General features: G+C 44.5%; 1 protein-coding gene across 1 annotated transcript; it reads right to left on the minus strand.

Annotated features, from left to right (window-relative positions):
* Window positions 1-2,394: 2,394 nt before the first annotated feature.
* On the minus strand, window positions 2,395-21,746 carry LOC125883192 (uncharacterized). The gene is made up of 10 exons (XM_049567415.1): window positions 19,644-21,746; window positions 14,841-14,887; window positions 12,188-12,386; window positions 10,714-10,871; window positions 9,657-9,789; window positions 8,311-8,467; window positions 7,984-8,107; window positions 4,391-4,678; window positions 3,203-4,336; window positions 2,395-2,535 (listed from the first exon to the last, which is right to left on the minus strand). Exons 1-10 carry the CDS (start codon window positions 19,657-19,659, stop codon window positions 2,395-2,397), a joined length of 2,397 nt encoding a protein of 798 aa, XP_049423372.1. The 5' UTR covers window positions 19,660-21,746.
* Between the last annotated feature and the right edge of the window lie 1,253 nt (window positions 21,747-22,999).

Raw genomic sequence — 22,999 nt, forward strand, 5'->3', positions numbered from 1 at the left:
TGGCCTTTTATTGTAGCCAGCCTAAGGCACACCTGTGCAATATTCATGCTGTCTAATCAGCATCTTGATATGCCACACCTGTGAGGTGGGATGGATTATCTCGGCAAAGGAGAAGTGCTCACTAACACAGATTTTAGACAGATTTGTGAACAATATTTGTGAGGAAATGGTCTTTAGTGTGGATAGAAAATGTTTTAGATCTTTGAGTTCAGCTCATGAAAAATGGGAGCAAAAACAAAAGTGGTGCGTTTATATTTTTGTTCAGTGTATGTTGCTGCTGCTAAGCTGCTGACTCTGTTCTCTCCAAGGATGTGTTGCATTTTAGTTTGATCAGGCAGAGAATCAAAGTCAGTGACTTTATGTTTTATTTTTGAGAGGAAGTCGGCTCTGATGTGTTCATACTTGCTGCAGTGCAACAGGAAGTGTGTCTCTGTCTCCACTTGTCTGTGTGGACAGAGCTCACACAACCTGTCCTCTCTGGGCAGCCAGGTCTGCCTGTGTCTGCCCGTCTCTATGGCCAAGCTGTGGTCACTGAGTCTGTACATGGTCAAAGTCTTCCTCAGTTTCTCATCAGTCACGGTGCTCAGATATTCTGCCACCGTGTACTGTCTATTTAGAGCCAAATAACACTGAAGTTTGCTTTGCGTTTTTGTGGTCGATGTCCAATAGTTAATGTAATGTCCTTTTTGTTTCTCTATAATTTGGTGGGTCCAGATTGTGTGAGGGCTGTGCTGAGGTCTTGTGTTGTTAGAGGAGCTGAGCCTCAGGACTAGCTGGCTGAGGGGGCTCTTCTCCATGTTCTCCTCTTGGCATTGCTTTGATGGCTCTTTTTTCTGTATGCAGGATTTGATGGGGTGTTTGTCCCATTTTTCAAAATCTTGATTTGCAAGAGGACCCCATACCTCACTACCATACAGAATAATTGGTTCAATTATAGATTTGAATATTTTGAGCCAGATTCTAATGGGCATATTAATGTTTGAAGATTTCTTTATAGCATAGAAAGCCCTTCTTCCCTTCTCTCTGAGATCATCAACAGCCAGGTTAAAGTTTCCCGTGGACGTGATGTGTAGTCCTAAGTATGTGTAGTCGTGTGTGTGCTCCACCTCATGAGAGCCCAGGAAAAACCTGGTTTGGTCTCCCTGACCCCTGGGTCGTTTCTGGAATATCATAATTTTGGTTTTGTCCAGATTAACTGTCAGGGCCCAGGTCTGACAGAAGGTTTGCAGGTGATCCAGTTGCTGTTGTAGTGCTTCATGTGATGGAGCCAGCAATATGAGATCATCTGCAAACAGTAGGCATTTAACCTGTGTGTCAGACAGAGTGAGACCAGGGATGTCAGATAGTTCTAGTGATTTGGCCAATTCATCGATATAGATGTTGAAGAGGGTGGGACTGAGACTGCAGCCCTGTTTTACTCCTCTACTCTGGGGGAAGAAATCTGTTTCCATGTTGTTAATTTTAACAGCACATTTCATATGACTGTACATGGTTTTGATGATGTCATAGACCTTCCCCCCTACACCCTTCTCAATTAATTTTAAGAACAGTCCATCATGCCAAATTGAGTCGAATGCTTTTTTGAAGTCTACAAAACAAGAGAAGATTGTCCTCTTGTTTTGCTGGACGTCTTTATTAATGAGGGTGTGAAGGGTGTAGATATGGTCTGTTGTTCTATGTTTGGGTGTGAATCCTATCTGGCTCTTGCTCAGGACATCATGTTCTCTGAGGAAGTCTTGCAGTCGGCTGTTTAGGATGCTGCAGAACAACTTCCCCAGGTTGCTGCTGACACAGATGCCTCGGTAATTGTTTGGGTCGAATTTGTTTCCACTTTTAAAGATTGGTGTGATGATTCCTTCACTCCAGAGGTCAGGAAATGTCCGACACCCAGAATAAGGTTAAATAATTTTAATATGGCAATGTTAAATTTATGGTCATCAAATTTTAGCATTTCATTTAAAATGCCATCAGGACCGCTTTCTTTGGCTGCAGTGCCTGGATTTTAGCCAGCAGCTCTGCTTCAGTAATTTGGTAGTCTAGGGGTTCTGGTTGTCTTTAATGACTGATTCTAAAATTTGTAATTTGTTGAGGAGATTGTTTTGGGCCGAATTCAGGGAACAGCAGTATACAGACTTTCAAAGTGATTTTTCCAGATGTCACCATTTTGAATAGCCAATTCTTCTTTTTGTGGTTTGCTGAAAGAGTGCCATTTCTTCCAGAAGTCATTGGGGTCAATGGACTCTTCAATTATTTGTAACTGATGCCTCACATGCTGTTCTTTTTTAGTTCTGAGTGTTTTTCTGTATACTCTCAGTGTTTCCCAGTACTGGAGGCGGAGCTCAGGGTTGTCAGGTTGTCTGTGTTTTTGATTTGACACATTTCTGAGAGTTTTTCTCAGTTGTCTGCATTCTGTGTCAAACCACTCGTCATTGGTCGGGTCTTTTGGTCTGTGGTGCTGGCGCTTTTCAGACTGGACAAGTCTGCCACATGGTCAAATATGTTGTAGATGTCCTGTACAGCCTGTCTGAGGCCGTCCTGATTGAGGGGATACGAGGTGGAAAGAAAACAGTCTAAATGGGATTGAAAGACTGGATTTTTGATTGCTGTCTGGTATTCGTCTTTGCTTTTGTTTGTCCATTTATAAGGTTGGTTTCTGTAGGTCAGATTGCAGGGTTCTACTGTGTGAGGGTCGTTTGTTGTCGTTTTAATGTAGAGTGTGATTTTACTATGGTCTGATAAGGGGGTTAAGGGGCTGACTGTAAATGCTCTCAGGTAGAAGGGGTCTAGGTCGGTGATGCCATAGTCTACTGTGCTGTTGCCAAGAGGAGAGCTATGAGTGTAAAGACCGAATGAGTCCCCTCGAAGCCGACCGTTAACCATGTACAGACCCAATGTTCGGCAGAGCTGTAACAGTTGCTGCCCACTTTTATTGACAGTTTTGTCAAAGTTGTTTCTGCGGGGTTGTGAAGGGAGGGGGATGCTGACTTGACCAGGTATATGTTTGTCTCCCTGTATATATATATATATCTGTAAATAATTTAAGAGTATCTACATGACATATTATAAAAGGTAACAAATCAGTAACTGGTATATTAAATAATCAATACTTATGTACAGTGTAAATGTCCTTTTTTTTTTTTTTTAAACTGTATGAGCACAAGAAATACTCTAATAATAATTCATACAGTGTCTATTGTGGTACCTGTCCAATCAGATGAGAGCAAAGCAGGCTGAGCATCTGCTGAATGTCCCTCAGTTCATTGTGTGGGGGGGTGGTTAAGGTTGGTTCTGCTGCTCTCCGGACCACCTGGGCATAACTCAGTGGGCCAGGGTGTGGCTCTTGTCGCTGTGGTTGGGGTGGGGCCCCTAGGGACAGGAGGGACTGTGGTCTGGCTTGAGGGGGATCATGGTTGCCTTTGTGGGGTCTGATTTGGACATGATGTGGGTGGGGCTGAGGGTGTTCTTGTCTCCATTGTGTTGGTCTGGATGTTGGTTGAGGATGTCTTGGTGTTCTGTGGGGGTTGTGGGCTGATGTGCTCTTTCTGTGGGCCGTGGATTGGTCTCTGTTGAGAGCGACGCTTTTCAGTGTTTGGGCGAAGATGGGGACTGTGCTTTTAAACAGATGGACGTGGTCGTAGAGACAGCTGATGTCCAGGGTGGGGTGGTGGGCTAGGTGGACATTGGGTCTCTGTGCACAGTCTCTGGACAGGCTGCTGTTGATCCTGTGGATGGTGTCAGGGTGGAAGTCTTTCCTTGGGAGCAGAGTGGATATGACCACTCTGCTGTTGGGGAAGGTGGTGGAGGCTTTCTCTGTCACTCTCTTGAGTGACTCTGACACCTCTCCTGCTGGCTCCAGATCATTGGTGCCAGTGTGGATGATGATGTGACTCGGAGATCCAAGCCGCTCCTCTGACAGCAGGTCTATGGCATGGTGGGTGTTTGGACACCAGATTTTAGCCACTTTGTGGGTGGGGAAAAGTTTCTTTTGATTTAGGAATTTTCCATTGGAGTCGATGAGGAGGACAATGTCTGTCTTCTCTCTCTGTTGGGCTGGTCTGGTGGAATGAGGGGAGGTGCTGGTCTGTGGGCTGGATGTGGAGCTGGGGGTGGAGGTAGGTTCTTGGATTGGTGGGTCCTGGCTGCTCACAGGGTCCTGGTTGTGGTCTAGTTTTTCATCCAGGTCCTGTGTAGCTCCACCTCTCTCCTGAGGCTGTTCTGACAGAGTGGTGAGTGCTCTGCTGTGCTCCTCTCTCTCTCCTCTGAGCTCCTTCACCTCCTTTGAGAGAGAGGTAAGTTCTCTCCTGTGCTCCTCTCTCTCTCCTCTGAGCTCCTTCACCTCCTCTGTCAGAGCTGTCAGTGCTGCTCCTCTCTCTCCTCTGAGCTCCTTCACCTCCTCTGTCAGAGCTGTCAGTGCTGCTAGACGCTGCTCTCTGTCCTGATGCAGCTCTCTGATCTCAGTCCTGAGCAGGCTCAGCTCTCTCCTGCAGCTGTCCCTGTCCTGCCTCAGCATGCCCAGCTCTGTGCTGATGGTACAGGGATCAGGCTGAGCTGTGGTGGGCTGGCATGGCTGTTGGCTGATCAGCTCTCTCAGTTGTACAAGTTCTCTCTCCAGCTCTGTGAATTTCACCTTCAGTTCGGTGATGGTGCGGTTCAGCTGGGGTCCTGGACCTGCTCTGGGCTGGTGGGCTCCTTCTCTTCAGGGGGCTGCTCAGTAGTTAGGCAGCTGGGAGCTGGGACCTGGGAACTGTCAGTGGAGCTAGATCTCTCCTGCTGGGCTCTTTCCTTTATAAGGAGGAAGTCCATCTCAAACAGTTTGAGGTTCCCCTGCACTATGATAGTCCCATTCTTGTATAAGTTTACTGTCATCATGAAAGTATCTGAATCCTCTGCTTCTTTTATTTTTATTTTCCAGCCGTTACAGATCCCCTCTTTTTTGACAGAGGGGTAGTGGGCACTGATGGCAGAGTGCCATGCTAGCGGCTGGTCTGTGAAGAGGATCAGGTTGCTGACCTCCCGGTCTTGTAAAGATCAGAAAACAGGGTTTCTGGTCTTTCTTTTAGCAGTTTTTGTTTAAATGCCTTCCTGGCAGTCTCATTGGTTACATCAGGAGGATAGAGGAGAGGAACAGCCTCTGTGCAGCCTTTGGTGGACTCCATCAGGCTCTGCTGCTGTTGAACTGCTGCTATTTAAATTCCTTGGCAACAGTTGCTAAGGGTCTTGTTTACAGCTAGCTGTGTTATGCTAGCTTAAGTTTATTTAGTGTTCAGCAATTTTTTGTTTCCTCTTTTTAAATGTTATATTTTCTTTCTGATGGTTTCACTCACTTGCGTCTTCAGCTGTTTTCCTCCTCTTTGCTTGATCTTTTTTTTGTTGCTGGTTGGACAGTTAGGCTAACTGTCAGTTTGGCAGTTGGTTCCGTTGTTTTCCAGTCTATCACTGTTTTCTGAGGTTTTTGCTGTTTTTTTTTTTCCTTCTTGGTAGATTTTTTTTTTAAAAACAACGGTTTTCTCTTCTGTTTTCTTCCAGTTCTTAGAAGAATAGTAGTTTATCTCACTTTAAAACATCCAAAAAAGCAAAAATATTCAGGAGCTCATGTTCATGCTCATCTTCATGCTCTCTCTCTCTCTCTCTCTCTCTCTCTCTCTCTCTCTCTCTCTCTCTCTCTCGTATCCTATTACTGCATCTAGCTAACTCGGCCATTCTGGATGTCACTAACTCGGCTTCTTCTCCGGAGCCTTTGTGCTCCACTGTCTCTCAGATTAACTCATATCACAGCGGTGCCTGGACAGCGTGACGTGTGTGGTTGTGCTGCTGCCGTGGTCCTGCCAGATGCCTCCTGCTGCTGCTGCTGCCATCATTAGTCATTAGTCATACTTCTTCTGTTATTATACACATATGACTATTGTCACACATGTATACTGCCAGGTATTAATACATACTTTCAACATATTGTACCACAGTAGCCAGAACTATAACTATAATATTATTACTTTCATTAATGTTGTTGTAAGCTACTGTCATTACCGTCTGTCCTGCATCTCTCTCTCTCTCTCTCTCTCTCTCTGTCTCATTGTGTCATGTGGATTACTGTTAATTTATCATGCTGATCTGTTCTGTACGACATCTATTGCACGTCTGTCCATCCTGGAAGAGGGATCCCTCCTCAGTTGCTCTTCCTGAGGTTTCTACCGTTTTTTTTAAAGGGTTTTTTGGGGAGTTTTTCCTGATCAGCTGTGAGGGTCTTAAGGACAGAGGGATGTCGTATGCTGTAAAGCCCTGTGAGGCAAATTGTGATTTCTGATACTGGTGCAGGAGTGGAGTGTGTAGACAGTTCCTGGATGATGGATGCAGTGATGTCATTGACTGGCCCTCTCGTTCCCCTGACCTAAATCTAACTGAGCACCTGTGGGACGTTATGTATCGATGCGTCCACCACAGACAGTCCAGGAGCTCACTGATGCCCTGATCCAGGTCTGGGAGGAGATCCATCCTCCGACTCATCAGGAGCCCAGCTGTTGTCAGGAGGTCATACAGGCAGGCGGGGGCCGAACACACTACTGAGTCACATGATGAGTTGGATCAGCTGTGGTTTCCACTGACCGTTGTTACGTCATTTTGATCCCAACACATTAATCAATGTGCATCAGTAAAGATTCTACACTTGAATTATTTGTTCATCCAGATGTGATGTGTGATTTTGCTGTCGTTGTTAAACCAAACTAAACTTTGTATAAGTTCTTTTCTTACAGTGCCATCTTGTTGAGAGGCGAGGCACCTATGGTGAGGTCCCTGCACTTAATGCATATGAGTAAGAGCACCAGGACACGAGTGTAGATTGCAGCATTTTGTCGTGAGTATTGCCGTGTTGCACCAGAGGTGAGTAGGTGGTTGCTCCTCTGGACTCTCCTCAGTGTCGTCTGCCTCTCCACAAGTGGCCTCTGCTCACTCTCCCTGGCTGTGTTCACTTTAGCCTCATGTTGGACTGAATACTTTACCTAGATTAGATTTTGTATCAAGACTTTTCTAAACAAACTGTAATAAAACCACTGTTTCCATCCCCCCTCTTTGGTATCAGTGTTGATGTGACTATGAATGTTGTCTTCTCTCCCAGCAGCTCCAGGCCCGTCTATTTGCTTATCTTGAAAAAGTATTTCCTGGGCTCTAGTTCCCCTCACGTGGCGTTGTCGGTCCTCTCCCCTCTTTTTCCAGTAATTGCCGTCACCATGCTAAGTTTGGCTCATTATTTCCCCTCAAACCATAGGCTGTGTAAAATAATGGAAGTAGCAGGGTTTACTCCTGATGTGAAGTCTCAAGTTCAGCATTTCAGCCGACGCCATCTTGGTTTTTCTTTTTAGCCTTAAGTGACCGTATTTGGATGAGAGGGTGGAGCTGTGGAGGTGCGAGGGGTGGATTTGACACACAGGTTGTGGCGAAGCTTTGCAGACAGCCTGTCACTCAAGTGGCCCCGCCCTCAAATACACTTAACTTTAAGCCTTAATGAATGTGAACAGGTGAGTTACATAAAGATTCAGGTCCCGTACAGTCGTCACGAATGTTGAGAAACCAAGACAGTTTTTGTACCAGGCTGTAAAAGTGTTCACGTCTACATGTTAACATGGAGGTCTGTGGGGACTGACTCGCTCTTGGAGCCAGCCTCAAGTGGACATTAGAGGAACTGCAGGTTTTGGCACTTGAGTGTTGGCTTCATGTTTCAGCCCCGGACATTGCTGCTGCTGCTTGGTTTAAATATTAAATATATCTGCAGGATGGGAGCAGATTTAACTTAAAACTTATGTGTAACAAGCTTTGTAACTTATAACCAACTTATAACAAGCTTTTATTGGAGGTAGAGAGTTAAGAGTTAGAGCTCATGGTGAAAAGTGTAGAGAACAACAGATTCATCAAACCTGCAAACATTTGTGGCTCAAACATATAAGTTAACATGTAATTCTAATAAAAAAAGGAAAGAGACCCGTGACTGACCTTCTGCAGGTTGGTGCAGATGCATTTAAAGGCCTCTGTGATGTTGGCATCATCTCGTGTAGACACAAGTCTGAGGTGGTCCTCCATGTTGACCCAGACCACCAAGCTGCCATCTTCACTCACCCTGCAACAAGGAATCATGTTTGATACAATCAACAGATTCCAGAAATGTTTTGTCTCCTCTCCAGCTGACTGCTTTGGTTCAGACTTGTCTAGTATTAGAGTGACATCTGGCATCTTGCAGGATTTGAATCTCTGGTCTCTCAGGTTCCAGTGACTGCTAAAGCTACTGGGACAAAAAGACTCATGGGAAGAAACCAGACTGACCAGACCGCCCTGGCGTCAGGCCAGTCCCGGGCCACGCCGATACGGAGCTGGGAGGAGGACGGAGTGTTCAGGTTCAGCTCCCTCTGCTGCTCCTGGTTCAGCTCCTCCAGTAAGAGGAGTCGACCCGGCAGCTGCTCCTCCTCCAGCCGCTGCAGAGCTGAGAGCAAACACGACACACTGGTCAGCTGCTTTACTCAGCCCAGTCGCCACAAGAGAATGTTGGCATTGTACGTTTCTGCGAGCCGTGGATACGTTACATACGCACGTTTCACACGTATCATAACAACATTTCTGAAGTGATTGAGTACATGAGCTGACTTTGTCATCTGGAGGTGGAGGGGATGATGGACACATCAGCGAGACGTCCAGCTGCAGACGACTGCAGGCCACTGTTCAAACCAACAAACACCGGTTGTTTTTGGCAACCCTTCGCAGTGTTTTCCTGTTTTGTGGCGCTGAGCCTGGATGTTTTTCACGACACATCATAGTGTTTCAAAGCAGTGTTCAAGCAACTGAACATGGGTGTTTCTCACTGACCCTTCCCTGCTTTTTCAAAGGTGTGGGTGTTTTCACTGACACATCACAGAGTTTCCCAGCGGCATTTAACCCCCGAAAGTGGCTCTTTCCCCAACCCATCGCTGCTTTTCCTGCGGCATTTGTGGCACTGAACTTGGGTGTTTTTCACTGACACATCGCAGCTTTTTCCATCAGCATATGAGCCTGAGATCATGGGTGGTTTTCACCAACCTATCCACGTTTTTTCAGTGGCATTTGTGCCATCAAACGCAGGTGTTTTCACTAACGCATGGCAGTGTTTTCCTGCACTGAGTCTGCAAGCGTTTTTCACCAACCCATCCCTGCTTTTCCAGCAGAGTTTTTGTCATGTGGCTGTTTTAAGCCCAAACTTTGTGTTTTCCTAACGGTAAACAAGTGCTTTTTATGCCTAAAACCAGCCACACATTTACCACAGTATTATTCAGAAACCTTTCTTCTACAAAAGACTTTACGAATGTAAAGTATCCGTGGTTTGCAGAAACATACAGTGTTAACATTTTTTGTGGCGATTGAGTTGAGTTTGCTACAACCTGGTTACTTTGAGGCCATGCTACCATCAACCCCGCCTGGTCGGCTTCATAATTGCACGGCGGCACCTGTCACACGCTGTCAGGGAACTCAGAATGCTCTTTGTGGGGATAAATTGTTCTGTTGCAAATTTCCTGCCTTCGTCTGCACCCATGGTGCTACATTCTCATGTATAATGATGAGAAATCAGAGCCTGAGCCGGCCTGAACCTGCTGGTTTGATTGTTTTCAGGTGATTGACTCTGAAACACAGACATGCAGTACCTCTGCTGGCCAGTGTGAGGAGCTGTCTGCGCTCTCCTCGGCTGCAGTGTGTCGGGAAGCAGAAGTCTTCAACTCCTCGAACAACACTCACCTCACAGCATGCAGCGTATGACCTGTCCAAGTCATCACCTCCCTGCACACACACACACACACACACACACACACACACACGTGTCTGTTCAAACACTACAGTAACATTGGTGACATGTGAAGCTAACATGTTGCAAACATTGAACCCCTCTGCTGTTTTCTTCGACTTCTGTGTGAGCTCAAACGTTGGTTAACAACATGGTGTTGGCCAGAAAATGTTAGACTTCCTCGTGACAGGACTAAAAGCTAAATTAGTGTCTCCCAAAGTCCAACCCCTCGTCCTCGCTGTGGGAGATGGAAACAGGCAAAGAACCGGGCTGATATATGGTGGGCAGGCTGATACGGCTGCCATGAAGGCCTGGTACGGAATAACCGGGACATGCGCTGGCTAACAGGGCTCTGGTGAAGCTGCGTGGGCCAATCAGCCGCTCATAATGATTACAGAAACAACCACAATGAATCCACAATGTCAGGGCTTGATGTCGAAGAGGGTGGAGAGGAACTGTGGATGAGTCAAGAAGGTCTATTGTCTTTAAGTCTTAACGTACAGAGAAGATGAACAATTAAAGTGCAGGCTGACGTCTTGGCTTCACTTGAATCAGAGCGAGGAAGACGTGAACACATTTTACTATAAGGATGGTTATAGTCCGTGAAAGAGCCGCTCTGTGTCTACTGACATGTTCACGTGTTTCTATGTCACAGCTGTGCTGAAATATAAAGACGCCTATAATCTGGGTTTAACCTGTTATCTGTCGGCCTTGTTTCTTATGTTTGTCCCTGGCAGACTGAGCTTTGACTTCACAGAGATCAGTATGTTTGGAAAGCTAACTGAAGTTACACACAACCTGGTGAAATGTCGCTGTGTTCTGTGTTGACTCTGTGCATTCTGTGTGAAACTGCAGCGAGAGGTTCCTCAGGTTTCTTATTAACGATGATTAGTCGGCGGTGATGTGGTCGGACCAGCTACCTTCACGTTGTCGTAGTTGAAGTCGCCCTCTGGCGTCTGGCTGGTGATCTTGTGTCCGTGATGTGCCTCGATGACTCGGTCGAAGAAATCACAGAACAGGACGTAGGACTGAGCGTCGCCCGCGACACAGCCCACAGTTACAGGAGTGGACCAGTCACCTTCAGACACAAACATCACATGGACACGTTTACACACTCACACTGACAGTCCTCCCAAATCTAAGGAGAATAAACTGACTTTGTGTTTCTTGAACTGTTCCCCATTCACTTAAAGGTATACTCTGCAGGATTTTCCCATGTAAGGCGGTGTATGTTTATGCCTCCACACTGGCGACAGCTGCCAGAGGCATTATGTTGTCAGGTTGTCTGTCCTCAAGAATGAATTGATTAGATTGTGGCGGTCAAAGGTCAAAGGTCACTGTGACTTAAAAGAACATGTTTTTGGCCATAACTCAAGAATTCATAACTAATTATGACAAAACACAAATGTCTAACAGGATGAAATAATGAAGGTCAAAGGTCAGCTTGACTGTGACATCATCATGTTTTAACGTCATATCTCAGGAACAGAAGGGGAGACATTTGGTCAGATACTGAATTGGTGACTCTAATCTTGAAACTGTGCTGATTGTATAGATCTTCTGTGTGTGAAGCATCCATGTTTTCACTGACATGGATGGAGACTGTCAGAGACACTGGACTGGTGGGCGGAGTCATACAACCACAGGGTGGACTGGTGGGCGGAGTCATACAACCACAGGGTGGACTGGTGGGCGGAGTCATACAACCATTCTATTCTGTGTTCGGGATGTTTATGAGCGTGTGCCCCCAGAGCGCTCAGGTGAGGTCAGGACTATATAAAATGGTGGCGACCAGGTGCCAGACTGAAAGCAGCAAACACCCAAGAGATGTAGTGCAGAAACAAAACACATAAATGTAACGAGGTAAAACGTCAGACGAGTCAACCACAGAGAGTGAATCTGGTGGCTGGCTTCCATACAACCACTCTGGTGGGCGTGTCATACAACCACTAACTGAAAGTCCTGCAGTCATATACCATTCTATTCTGTGTTAGGGATGTTTATCGTTCACCACGCTCAGGCGCTCATTAAAGGAACTGCGATTAGACACATAACTGCTGATAGAAGATGTTTTACTAACATTCATCAGCGACTACAATCTTGCATTTCTGGAGTAACTGGAGCAAAAAAATATCCAACTGTAAACCAGATGGAGGCTTTACTGCCAAACCTTAAAACAGCTGATTAAAAATTCAACAACACTGCAGTAACGTCTTTGAACACAGCACTAAAATAGGACGATATTTGGAGATATGAAACGAGAGGACAGATCTTCAGTAACACTGCTGAATATCTGAAGTTTCTGTAGTTGAATGTGCCTGATTCATTCTATCAGTTCTTTCTGATTTTAATCTCACTGTAACTCTCTGACAGCCAGCACCACCCTGACATCACCTGGTTCCTCAAGGCCCGGGCGGATGACATCATCAAAGATGACTCCACTGGGGGTGCAGCGGTGGAACTGTCGGCGATACATGGCACGTGTGAGGATCTTTCCCATCCAGGTAGAGTTCCTGCAGAGGTCGGGAAACTCCTCATCTGGAGAACCTCTCTTCAGGTGGAACTGGGACATGGGGTCAGGGGGGACCAAATTCTGAACGCACAGGAAGTTGTCACAGAGGAGACAGGAGGAGCTTTTAGTCCACACGATGCCAGCAACTGGTGCTTCTCAAAGTCGCTGAAGGATCCTTGAACAGGTGAATTTCAAGAAGGCTACGTCATCGAATCCACTGAAGGACTGTCTTAATGTTAGCAGCCACTGAGTTCTACCCAGAACCGAGTCCTTCCCTCAGAGAATTTTCAAGGATGCATGTGTGTCTCCTCAGTGGGCATGAAGTACCCACAATGCTTTGTGCACTGTTCCAATGTGTGTTCACTGACTGTGAGGAAGGAGCCTAGTCTGTATAGGACGCCACTTGGAAGGACCCGTCCTACCAAGGAAGCTTCCTTGACTTTGAGAAGCACCAAATGTTTTCCTGATGTCTGTTCTGGCGTGTTTCTTTCCATTTACATTGAGTTGGATCAAGATCAACTCAGCTGCTCGGAGTCGAGCCTCACAAGTTCACTTGGCTCTGAAAAATCAGGAGATACTTTGAGCTGATCCAGAAAATTTACTACAACTAACAGTTGTTTCTGTCTCTCAGAGAGAGTGTCAATATTAACTCTGTCGTAATAACACTCAGCTTGTCTTCAGTGTCAGCTACCTACAGCAACATTTCTAACTGGCACTGTTTCAGGGTTTTTATTTGTCACATACTCAACATTGTGCAGTGACATGCTTTGTTGCCTCCAGAACTGTACCTGAAATATATAAAAATATACTGTTAAGATTTAACCTCTTGCGACTGTAACCCCTATGAAAGCACAGCTTTGGGTTTACTGACTATTATTAGTTTGTTTGGGTTCATACTAAATAGTTTTCATTTTAATGTCTCATTTTATGAAGAGAACTGTTTCAAGATGGCTGTAGTTGCTTAAAATGGCCGCTAGAGGGCGCTGCATGTACGTGCTATGCAGTAAATCCAGTAGACGTGAGCATTGCATGCTGGGAGCAAGACACTCCAGCCTAGCCTTGATGCTAACGGGCCACGATGTAGCTACGAGTGAAGTCAGTGACATTTTATGGAAGAAACACCGCTTTATTTTCATGTTTATGAGTCTGTTCATGTTCGAAGTTGCTGTGAGAGAGTTCCAGCCGGCTGCGACCGGAGGATTTGCTTTATTTTGTTCATACGAACAAGGACTCCGGTGAGTGTCATAGTTAGCATGCTAAGTTGCTAACGGACATGTAATGTTTAATTTCGGTTATGATTAAGCTGCATTGAACCTTTCTTACCATCAAAAACCAATCGGAGTCAACTGTAAATGTTGCAGAGATGTTGTAATGAGTGAATATGCTCAGTTTGTGTTTTAGAAATGCATTTATTTTCACGTGAGGAACGGTCATTTTTACTGCGTCATTCTGGGCGCCATGTTCAATGTTGGAAGGTTAAAATGTGCCGTAAGTGGGCTAATATTCATGATTTGTTCACGTATGGGTTTTTTCTTCTGATTTTCATGATATAAATTAAAAGTTCATGTTGAGATGATTAAAAATGCACAAGTTTGGATGTGAATGAGAAAAACCTGATTGATTAGAGATAAGAGATCATTTGTGGAACATGATCGATTGATATTGTTTTAAAAAAACACATTGATGTCTGAGGTTTTAATGTCTCAAGATATATTTCATCATTTCCTTTGTGGTCAGTATTATAAGTTACACTGGAGTTAAAAAGAAAAAGAGATACTGTACAGTAATTGATTGATAATTAATTTTATTTCCTGTTTATGGCAGATTGTTGTTTTTTTTTTTGAGTTGCTGGATCTGCATTTTGGTGGGACAGCGTCGATTCCAACCAGGGTTCCTGTCTGAGGCGAGGCAGGGTAGAGAGGATCTGAAATTCTCCATCTTCATCATCTTCCTGAAGATTCACGCCTGGAGCAGATAAGATCTAAGCTGCGCGCATCAAGCACACAAACACACACATTCTACGCGGGTAGCACACATGCACTGAATAAACTTGGACGTACATGGATACAAACTGAACACTTTGGGCTGGACTTTGACGAACATTGACATTAGACAGTATTAAGCTGTGAAGGGACACTTTACTTTTGTTTTTTATTTATATATTGGGAAATTGAATCTGAATTGTGATTCCACTTTTTGTTGATAGTGAGAATAAATATTGCTGTGTTTACCTTTACCACTAACTTATCCCTCGCTCCTTGAGTTGAACCTGAGAGTACAGTAGTCAATTTAGTGTTGTTCTTACTGGGTTACACGACCCTACATCCTCCCATGAAGACATTACATTTTGGGTTTGCTGCACCTTTTACTTCATTCTGCTTAATTCAGACCTGTTGTCCTCATTCGTTGACACTTTTTTGTGCCATCTGTTGGTAGCAAAAACTATTCAATGTAAAAACAAGATGGCAGCCATCTCTGCTCAGTGAGTCTGCAGCTGATCCAACACAAAGTGGACAAGTCCAGAAAAATGATCACCTCCAAAACTGGCCGGTATCTCGTCTCCATAGGAGAGGCAAGCAGAGCTGCAACAGAAGCAAAATGTTAAACAATCACAGATCAATATTGTTTCTGTTTTAAAGGTTCTTTTATCTAGAATCTAGAAATGTTTCCGTCTCTCTCACACTGACTGTCAAAAAAATACAAAAAGCTAAAAACTGTGAAACTGTGATGGACGTAAAGATAAAAGAAAACACTCAGGAAAATCGGGATGCTCATTTAACATGAGAAGATGTACTAAAAAGCCTCTTTAAGCCGTACCCGAAACAAAACAGGAAGTCAGCCATTTTTAATTTACTCTTTATTTTCATGCATTTTTGCCCATTTCCAGGGGTCGTACTTCAACAAAGTCCTCCTACAGATTTAATTTGATCGGCTTCAAATTTTGTCTGGACCATCTAAAGACCTTTGACATTAAACACTAGTAAAAGCTTGAATTGTTTGTGAACCGTGTGACCGTGGTGAGGTGTCGAATTTCATGTTTTGTCACGAAACAAGAAATAGTTTGTACCTCCCCTGTAGGCAGTCAAAGGAGCTGTCCACACCAACGCGGGTATTTATAAAACCGTGACTCTTTGCTCACGGTTTGGCCTTTCATCCACACGTAACCGCAGTTATTTTGTCTCGTCTCCATTGTATGACGTCACAGTGTGCGACGTAAACAGAAAACAGCTGTGTTATTACCCGATCCAGTGTGTGTGAGAGACAATTTGAGGATGGACCTAAACAAAATACCGCTGCTATATAGCAGCATATCAGCACTTTGTGGCTGTATCATACAACTAACGCTACTCAACCACATCCAGCAACAGAGGCGCAAGAGTGCTGTTACGGAGACCGCTCCTGCTGCATAATAGTATGCTTGTTGTTGTTTTTCCGGTAATGACTTTTTACTGCCTTCTGATTGGCTACAATGGCCTTACAGTTAGGAGTTATATCGCCACCTACTGCTTTGGCATGTGTATTACATTGCGTGATAGTGGAATTTGCGGTGTCATGTGGACGGAGGTATTTTTATTACATCGCTCGTATGGACGCAGATTTTTTTTTTGAAAACTGGAGGCCAAAAAAGTTCAGTTGTAAATATACCCGTGCTCGTGTGGACTAGGCCAAAGCCGACCTAAACTTCACAAGTTTGATGACAGTCCCACCCTGAACACAACTACGTGCCAATAATCAATCATCGTTATAGCACCACCTACTGGTAACAGGAAATATATGCTTATACTTTGATGTACTCCTCTTAGCAGATTGACCAGATCCACCTAAAATGATTTGCTTTTAAAAGCCCCAAGACCTTGATGATGCTCTCTGGAGAAAATTGTGAGCTTTTGTTGAACGGTGTTGCCATGGCGTGGCGCAATGAAACAGGAAGTTGTTGTAACTTAACAATATATTGTCCGGTCTGCTTAACTTGGACCTGCTGTCCTCATTCGTGGACACTTTTTGTGCCATCTGTCAACCATAAAAACGAATCAGTGTAAAAACAAGATGGCAGCCATCTCTGCTCAGTCAGTCTGCAGCCGATCCCCACACCAATGTGGACAAAGTCCAAAACCTGATCAGATTTTCTCGTTGAGACTTGTTCATTAAGTTTCAGGGTTCAACGCTAAGGTTTTTTTTTACTTGCCCTATAAAAATTGTTTAATTTAAGCGGCTATCAAATAACAAAGACTGCAGTTATTTTTATGTTATGTAATCTTTATTCACACTGTATTTATTAATTAAAACAACATATGTCATGTATTGTAGCTTAATTTCTATATAAAAATGACAGTGTCAGGGCTTAAAGTGAAAAATGTGTCAATCGTTCTCCGTCTATAATTTTGCGCCCTACTTGAGCCATGCCCACCTCTATTTATTTTTCACCTCTCTCTCCAGTTCTGCTGTATTAACACCGGGTTTAATATATTTTGCTTCCATCTCTCTGCCCTGCTCTACTCTACTTCAACGCTACTTAGCTCTCTCTACTCTACCAGTAGACTACCACATCCACCTGTTGCACAAAACGCACACAGCAGTGTTTCCCCTAGGATGGAGTTGTAGCAGCGGAGGTGAAGCACATGCATGAAAAATAATTTTCACATGCGTGAAACTTTTTGTATGCTTGCAAAGCACAGCCTGCTGGGATGTTTCTGTGTATCTACTGGCACCAGAAGGGCTCTTTAGGACTACGTACATACAGTACATGTGTGCACAGTAATGAGCAGCTGAAATGTCTGTCTAGCTTACATATGAGGTGTCTCAAGATTTAGGAACATACAATTTTATTGAATATAGTAAATAGTGCTGCACGATTTGATAAAAATGTGCGATTGCGATTATGGTGGACAATATTGCGATTTGCGATTACAATATAATTACAATAAAATGTAATAAATAAATGGTATCATGAGTCTTTTTGCTTGATTCAGTGTTTCCCCTACATTATATCAGGGGGGCACTGACCTGACATAGTTATTATTATGGACAGACAGTGTGTCAGTGACCATTAACAGACTGAGCACAGTCAAACACGCTGCTCACACAGCAGCGCAGCACATCTGCAGATGAAAATTAGCCTGTATGGCTAAATTTGGCACATTTACATGACTTAAGTGATCATGTTAATTAATGTGCACTGTCCCTTCTTAAATAAAATAAACATAAACTGTACACACAGCGGAGCGAGCCTGTGTTGCGTTCAGGCGTTGTCACGTAAATGACAAATTCCAGCACGCCATAGCACAACACAGCAGCATGTCATGTGGGCCGAAACAGAGCAAAGTTGCTTAATTTTTCATTTGTTATGGAGTCCATGATTTCCCTGTGACACTTAAAAATGTTTGCTTAACCGTGCTTGGATGTTGTTTTATGAGGCTCTGGCGGCTTTCAGTTGTCTCTTTGTCTTTAACGTTACACGGCTCGGCTTTCTCTCACATGCACTCTTCCTTCTTTTCTCTGTGCTGTGCTGTCTCAAGTGCTGATATAGATTGGTCGTGTTGCCGCGGGACGTGGCGACTTTAACTTTTACACTTACACAGCACGTCTTTCTGTCCAATGTCGCCGTACCTGAATCCAAAGTATCGCCATGTAACAGACGTTTTTTTCGCCACCAACTCAGCCTGTTCATGGTTGTACTCATGCTCTTCTTCAGCGTCTGTGTTGGTCACTGCTGCACACCGGCACCAGGATAGCTTGTGGGCGTGATGTCAACAAACTCAACACACTACAGGAGAGGCAGTCACGTTCACAGGCACACACGTTAACATTTATTTAGCCTACATTAAATCGCAAATCGCAGCCTTTTATGCGGTTATGTAATCGCACAGCCTGATATCGCGATTGCGATTAGGTTAATCGTGCAGCACTAATAATAAAGTAAAAAGTCACTTGACATGCTGCTGTTTTGTGCTATGACCTATTTAAGTGTTGGAAGTTATTATTTACGTGACAACGCCTGAACGCAACACAAGCTCTGTATGAGTGCCGTACTGAGCTGCTGTGTGAGCAGCGTGTCTGTCTGTCGTAACAGCAGTCTGTTGGTGGTTATTTACACACTGTCCATTTCAATAACTTTGTCAGCTGACAAACTGCACCGGGCTCGGGGTCAGGTTTGGTCAGGAAAATGCGGCCCGAGCTGCTCTAGCGTGATCACCTGTGTGTGTGGCAGAACTCCGCCGCGCGCCTGCATCAGAGCAGAAGAGCACGTTTTAAAATACATTTATTTTATCAATTAGTTATTAACTTTTACTATTTTTAGCAACTTGCCCGATCGGGCAAGTGAGGTTGTTAGTTTACATGCTGACCGCGAGTTTTACTTGCCCCGGGCAATCGGGCAGTCCTTATTGTTGAGCCCTGAGTTTAATAATGTTTGTAGTTTGATACGGAAAAAAATGTGACCAGTCTTAGAAACAGTAACAAATTAAGACGCTGTTAATTAGGAAGTTCTCATTTGAGGATATTGGGACTATATTATCATCTCGTTTGAGGACATTGAGCTTTCTTGTGAAAAACTCTGTCGCTATGTCAGCGCATTATTTGCCACAAAACAAACAGGAAGTTGTGGTAACTACAGTCGACCTTGTCCAGTCTGCCCCAAATTCCACGTCTCATCAGTGTCCAGGCCTGAAGTCATCAGCATGCAAATGAGGTGTCACAGTGACTGTGCCACCCACTGGTAACAGGAAGGAAGCTACGTCTGACAATAATAATTTGATTTACATAGAATTTACAAGGTGTGATCGACAGCTGATTCACAGCAACATGATGTATAATTAGTGTGTCTCCAGTGCCACAGAGTGGACACAGGAAGTGCTACAAAATGTGAAATAGTTCATTCCTGGCCCCACACTTCATAAAGGATGTACCATTTTGCTGCTGCATGCCGTGTCTGACTGTCACAGATATGAACAGCAGCATCAGCTGGGATCCTGCCAGTATCCTGACGTGGGCAAACGTGCGAGGGCCTGTTCAGCGCTGCTTGCAGCTTTAGTTCATAACTGTCATTTGTTTGATTTGAGCTAAAACTCCACATCAGGTTAAAATCGAGACTAAACATTCAGTATGTAAAGAGTTTGATGATCATCTCGTATAAAGTCTGAACAACAACCACATTAAGGACTAAAAACCAGCAGATACAAGAAACAGTGATATTGTTGGTGTGATCACAGAAGCTTCAGTCACGCTCACGTCATCACTATCTGTTTCAAACAAATCTCCAGTCAGTGCGATCTAACTAACTGTAACAGTGGGTTAGTTTACTGAGTGAAAAACACAGAGCATGCAGTAAAAAACACTCACGTTTGACCTTCCACATGTCGTCAGCACAACAATAGCTCTAAGAATAGTTGTGTTGGTCCTGAGCAGCTCGTCCTGCAGCCTGCAGGGGTCCGGTTACAGTCCAAACAATGTCAGCCTTTTTATAACTGCGCACAGGACGGCTGCGTTTGACCGTCCATCAGTAGAGACACTGGGACATGCTTTCAGCCCACAGCTGTTCTCTAATGCTGCACAGAGTTCACTTTTAGTTTATTTCTGTGTGTAACCTGTGGTTTGTAATCAACCTGCAGAGTTCAGTCAGGGTTGACCTGCTCTATCTCCTGGGACGGACCTTTAATTCATACTGTCTGTTCATAGTCCTGTCTCATATCTGCAGGGGGAACAACAGCAGCAGCAGAGGAGGAGGAGGGATGCTGACAGTTAGTGATGTGCTGCTGCAGAGTTTGATGTGGTGCAGTCATATGTGTGAGAGGACCCCTCTGTATGTTTGGTCTCTGATGCTTAAAGTCTGTAGAAAGTCTTCTTTACAAATAGATGTTATTTAGTATGAAGGATTTGTTTTGTACACGGAGAACAAAACGCTGTACGATGGTTCAACCTTTGTATTTGATCCATAATGTTCTGAGGCACGAGCTTCACTTATTTATGGGTCCGGGCTACGTGGCAGATTTTAAAGACTGACTGATCATTCCACTGTATTCACCTCAAAGAGCTGACAGGTGATCTTAATGACTTGGTTAAGAGTGCTAGAGCTGCTTACTTTAACAACCTCAGTACATGGAGCAAACACAATCCCAAAGTGTTATTTAACACCATCAACACCATTGTCAGCTCCCCTCTTCCCTCCATCCTGTGTTTTCAAACGAAGACTGCAACTGTTATCTTTTGTTTTTTGTAAATAAGGTTGCTGATGTTAGGGCAAGCATCACTCCCTCCTCCCCCTTTCTCATCAGTCCAGTCATCCAGTCATCATTGTGCAGCTTCTCACCCATCTCCCTGAATGATCGGTGTGATATGGTGAGCACTATGAAGACCTCCTCGAGCTCCCTACACATCCTCCCGACCTCTATGCTCAAGGAAGTAATTAGCTCTGTAGGCCCTAGTATAGTCACCATCATCCACAAATCCCTTGTCTCTGGCTCTGTCCCTTCCTACTTCAGGCAGGCTCTCCTTAAAAAGCCTAATTTGGACCCCTCTGTTCCGAAAAATTACAGACCCATCTCCAAGCTGCCTTTTGTCTCGCAGACAAATTTCAATTGGACTTCCATAAAAAACGCTCCACTGAAACCGCCCTCCTTAGAGTCTCAAATGACCTCATGATGTCAGCTGCTAACAGTGAATGCTCTGTCCTAGTCCTATTAGACCTCTCAGGGCGGCGTTTGATAAGGTCGATCATGGCATCCTGCTGGACAGACTCAGGGAGTGGGTTGGCATATCAGGAAGTGCATGAAATTGGTGCGTCTCCTACCTTAGGGAGAGAAGCTTCTCTGTGGCTGTGGGCCCTTTTAAGTCTGACCCCTCTGCCCTTTGGTGTGGCGTGCCTCAAGGTTCTGTCCTCGCGCCCCTTGTCTTCGCCCTATATATGCTCCCTCTGGCCTCCCTCATCAGTAATTTCACAGGAATTTCCTACAACTGCTACGCAGATGACATCCAGCTGTACTGTTCTTTCAAGCCCGATGAGCTGGAGAAACTAACAGTCCTACAGGAATGTTTTTCCACCATTGAAATCTGGATGGGCTGTAATTTTCTCCAGCTAAATGCTGCTAGGTCAGAGGTCCTAATCATAGCCACTGACAGTATTGCCTCTCGTGTGTCCATGCACTTGGGGTCCTTCAAAGAAAATGTTTGCACCCACCTGAGAAATCTGGGCGTCTTATTTGACCAGCCTCTGCATCTCGACAAGCATGTCAAATCCCTCACCTGCACCTGTTCCTTTCACCTCAGAAATATTGCAAAACTCCGGTCCATCATATCCCACTCTGAATTAGAAATGTCTGTGCACGGCCCTGTGCAGGTGTGTCTGCACTGACGGAGTCATGTGATGAAGAGTGTGGGTGTCAACACCAAGCTGAATCATCGTGTCTCACATGATCAGAGGCAGATCTGGGTGGCAGTTGTGTGTTAAAGGAGGTAAGTGAGGTTTGACTGTAATGTCTCTTCCTTTAATGTGAACTGTGAAGTTAATGTTAACTAACCTGCTCTTTGTCCTCTCGTTAGTAATAATTGTGCTTGTAATATTTTCTGTGTGATGATGATGATGATGATGAAGTCAGAGGAGCTGGGTGAAAGAATGCAGGATGGAAAACCAGTGTGCGACTGGCGAGGTTGTGGATCCAGAAACATCACAGCGAGGTAAGATGGCGGTTTACTTCCCTTTTAACTGTCACTGATTTGTGTTTGTGCGCTCCGACTTCAAAACACTGAGAGAAACATTCACGGTGAAAATGAATTCTTTCCTGTCTGTTGCTGTAATCGTGACTCGTTCAGCTCTGTCTGAAGCAGACTGGAAACAATGGTTCAGGCTTTGAGTGTAAACTGTGACACACCTGACATGCCCCAACCTGCCAGATTAAATATCTACCTTACAGCTTGTCTACACAGGAGAAGTTTACACCCCTCTGATGAGACAGATATGCTTCCATTTTAATCAGTATATTTGTCATGACTCGCTCTTCAGATTAATTTCTGTAGCCTCGACAGTCTGAGAGAGAAGAAACACTTTAAGATTATTTTGGGCCATGTTGTCTTTTATTGACAGGAAATGTGTGCACACACAGAAAGAGGGAAGATATTAAGTGGGGCGCAGTATTCCTTGGCCACTGTCACACCTGAAATGAACTTTTTGTGACCATCTGAGTCAAGTCAAACTTTATTTGTAGAGAACATTTAAAAACAACCACAGCTGAGCAAAGTGCTGAACAGCAACAAAGTTCTCAAACAGATAAATAGAAGCAAACAACAATAACAGAAGTCAAAAATCAGTCATACACCATGGAGAGATGGGTCATCAGCAGCGACTTAAGGTTTCTACAGTCTGAGAGGTTTTATTTCAGTAGAGAAGCTGTTCCAGAGTTTCGGGGCGGCCACCACACAGGCTCGGTCACCACTGTTTTTGTGTCTCGCTCTGGGAACACCCAGAAGCAAATGATTGGTGGACTTCAGTGCTCTAACTGGAGCACGAAGCTACAAACGTTCTGCTAGATAAGTCGGCACCAGACCATTTAACATCTTAAAAATAATAAAAATGAAATCTTAAAATCAATTCTAAAATGGACAGGAAGTTGGTGGAGGGAGGCCAGTACTGGTGTTATGATCATGGTTTCTTTTTTAAATCAGAAGACGAATGGCTGCATTTTGTTCCAACTGCAGATGACAAA

This window comes from Epinephelus fuscoguttatus, linkage group LG3 (assembly GCF_011397635.1).
Source record: "Epinephelus fuscoguttatus linkage group LG3, E.fuscoguttatus.final_Chr_v1".
Classification (NCBI taxonomy): Eukaryota; Metazoa; Chordata; class Actinopteri; order Perciformes; family Serranidae; genus Epinephelus; species Epinephelus fuscoguttatus.

What these genes read in the sequence shown, in the direction of transcription:
- LOC125883192 (XM_049567415.1), bottom strand. An exon ending in GATACCGGCCAGTTTTGGAG is followed by an intron (nt 12,387 to 14,840) that starts GTGATCATTTTT and finishes CTGTGCGTTCAG; the next exon opens with AATTTGGTCCCCCCTGACCC. An exon ending in TGACAGCTCTGACAGAGGAG is followed by an intron (nt 4,337 to 4,390) that starts GTGAAGGAGCTC and finishes CTGACAGAGGAG; the next exon opens with GTGAAGGAGCTCAGAGGAGA.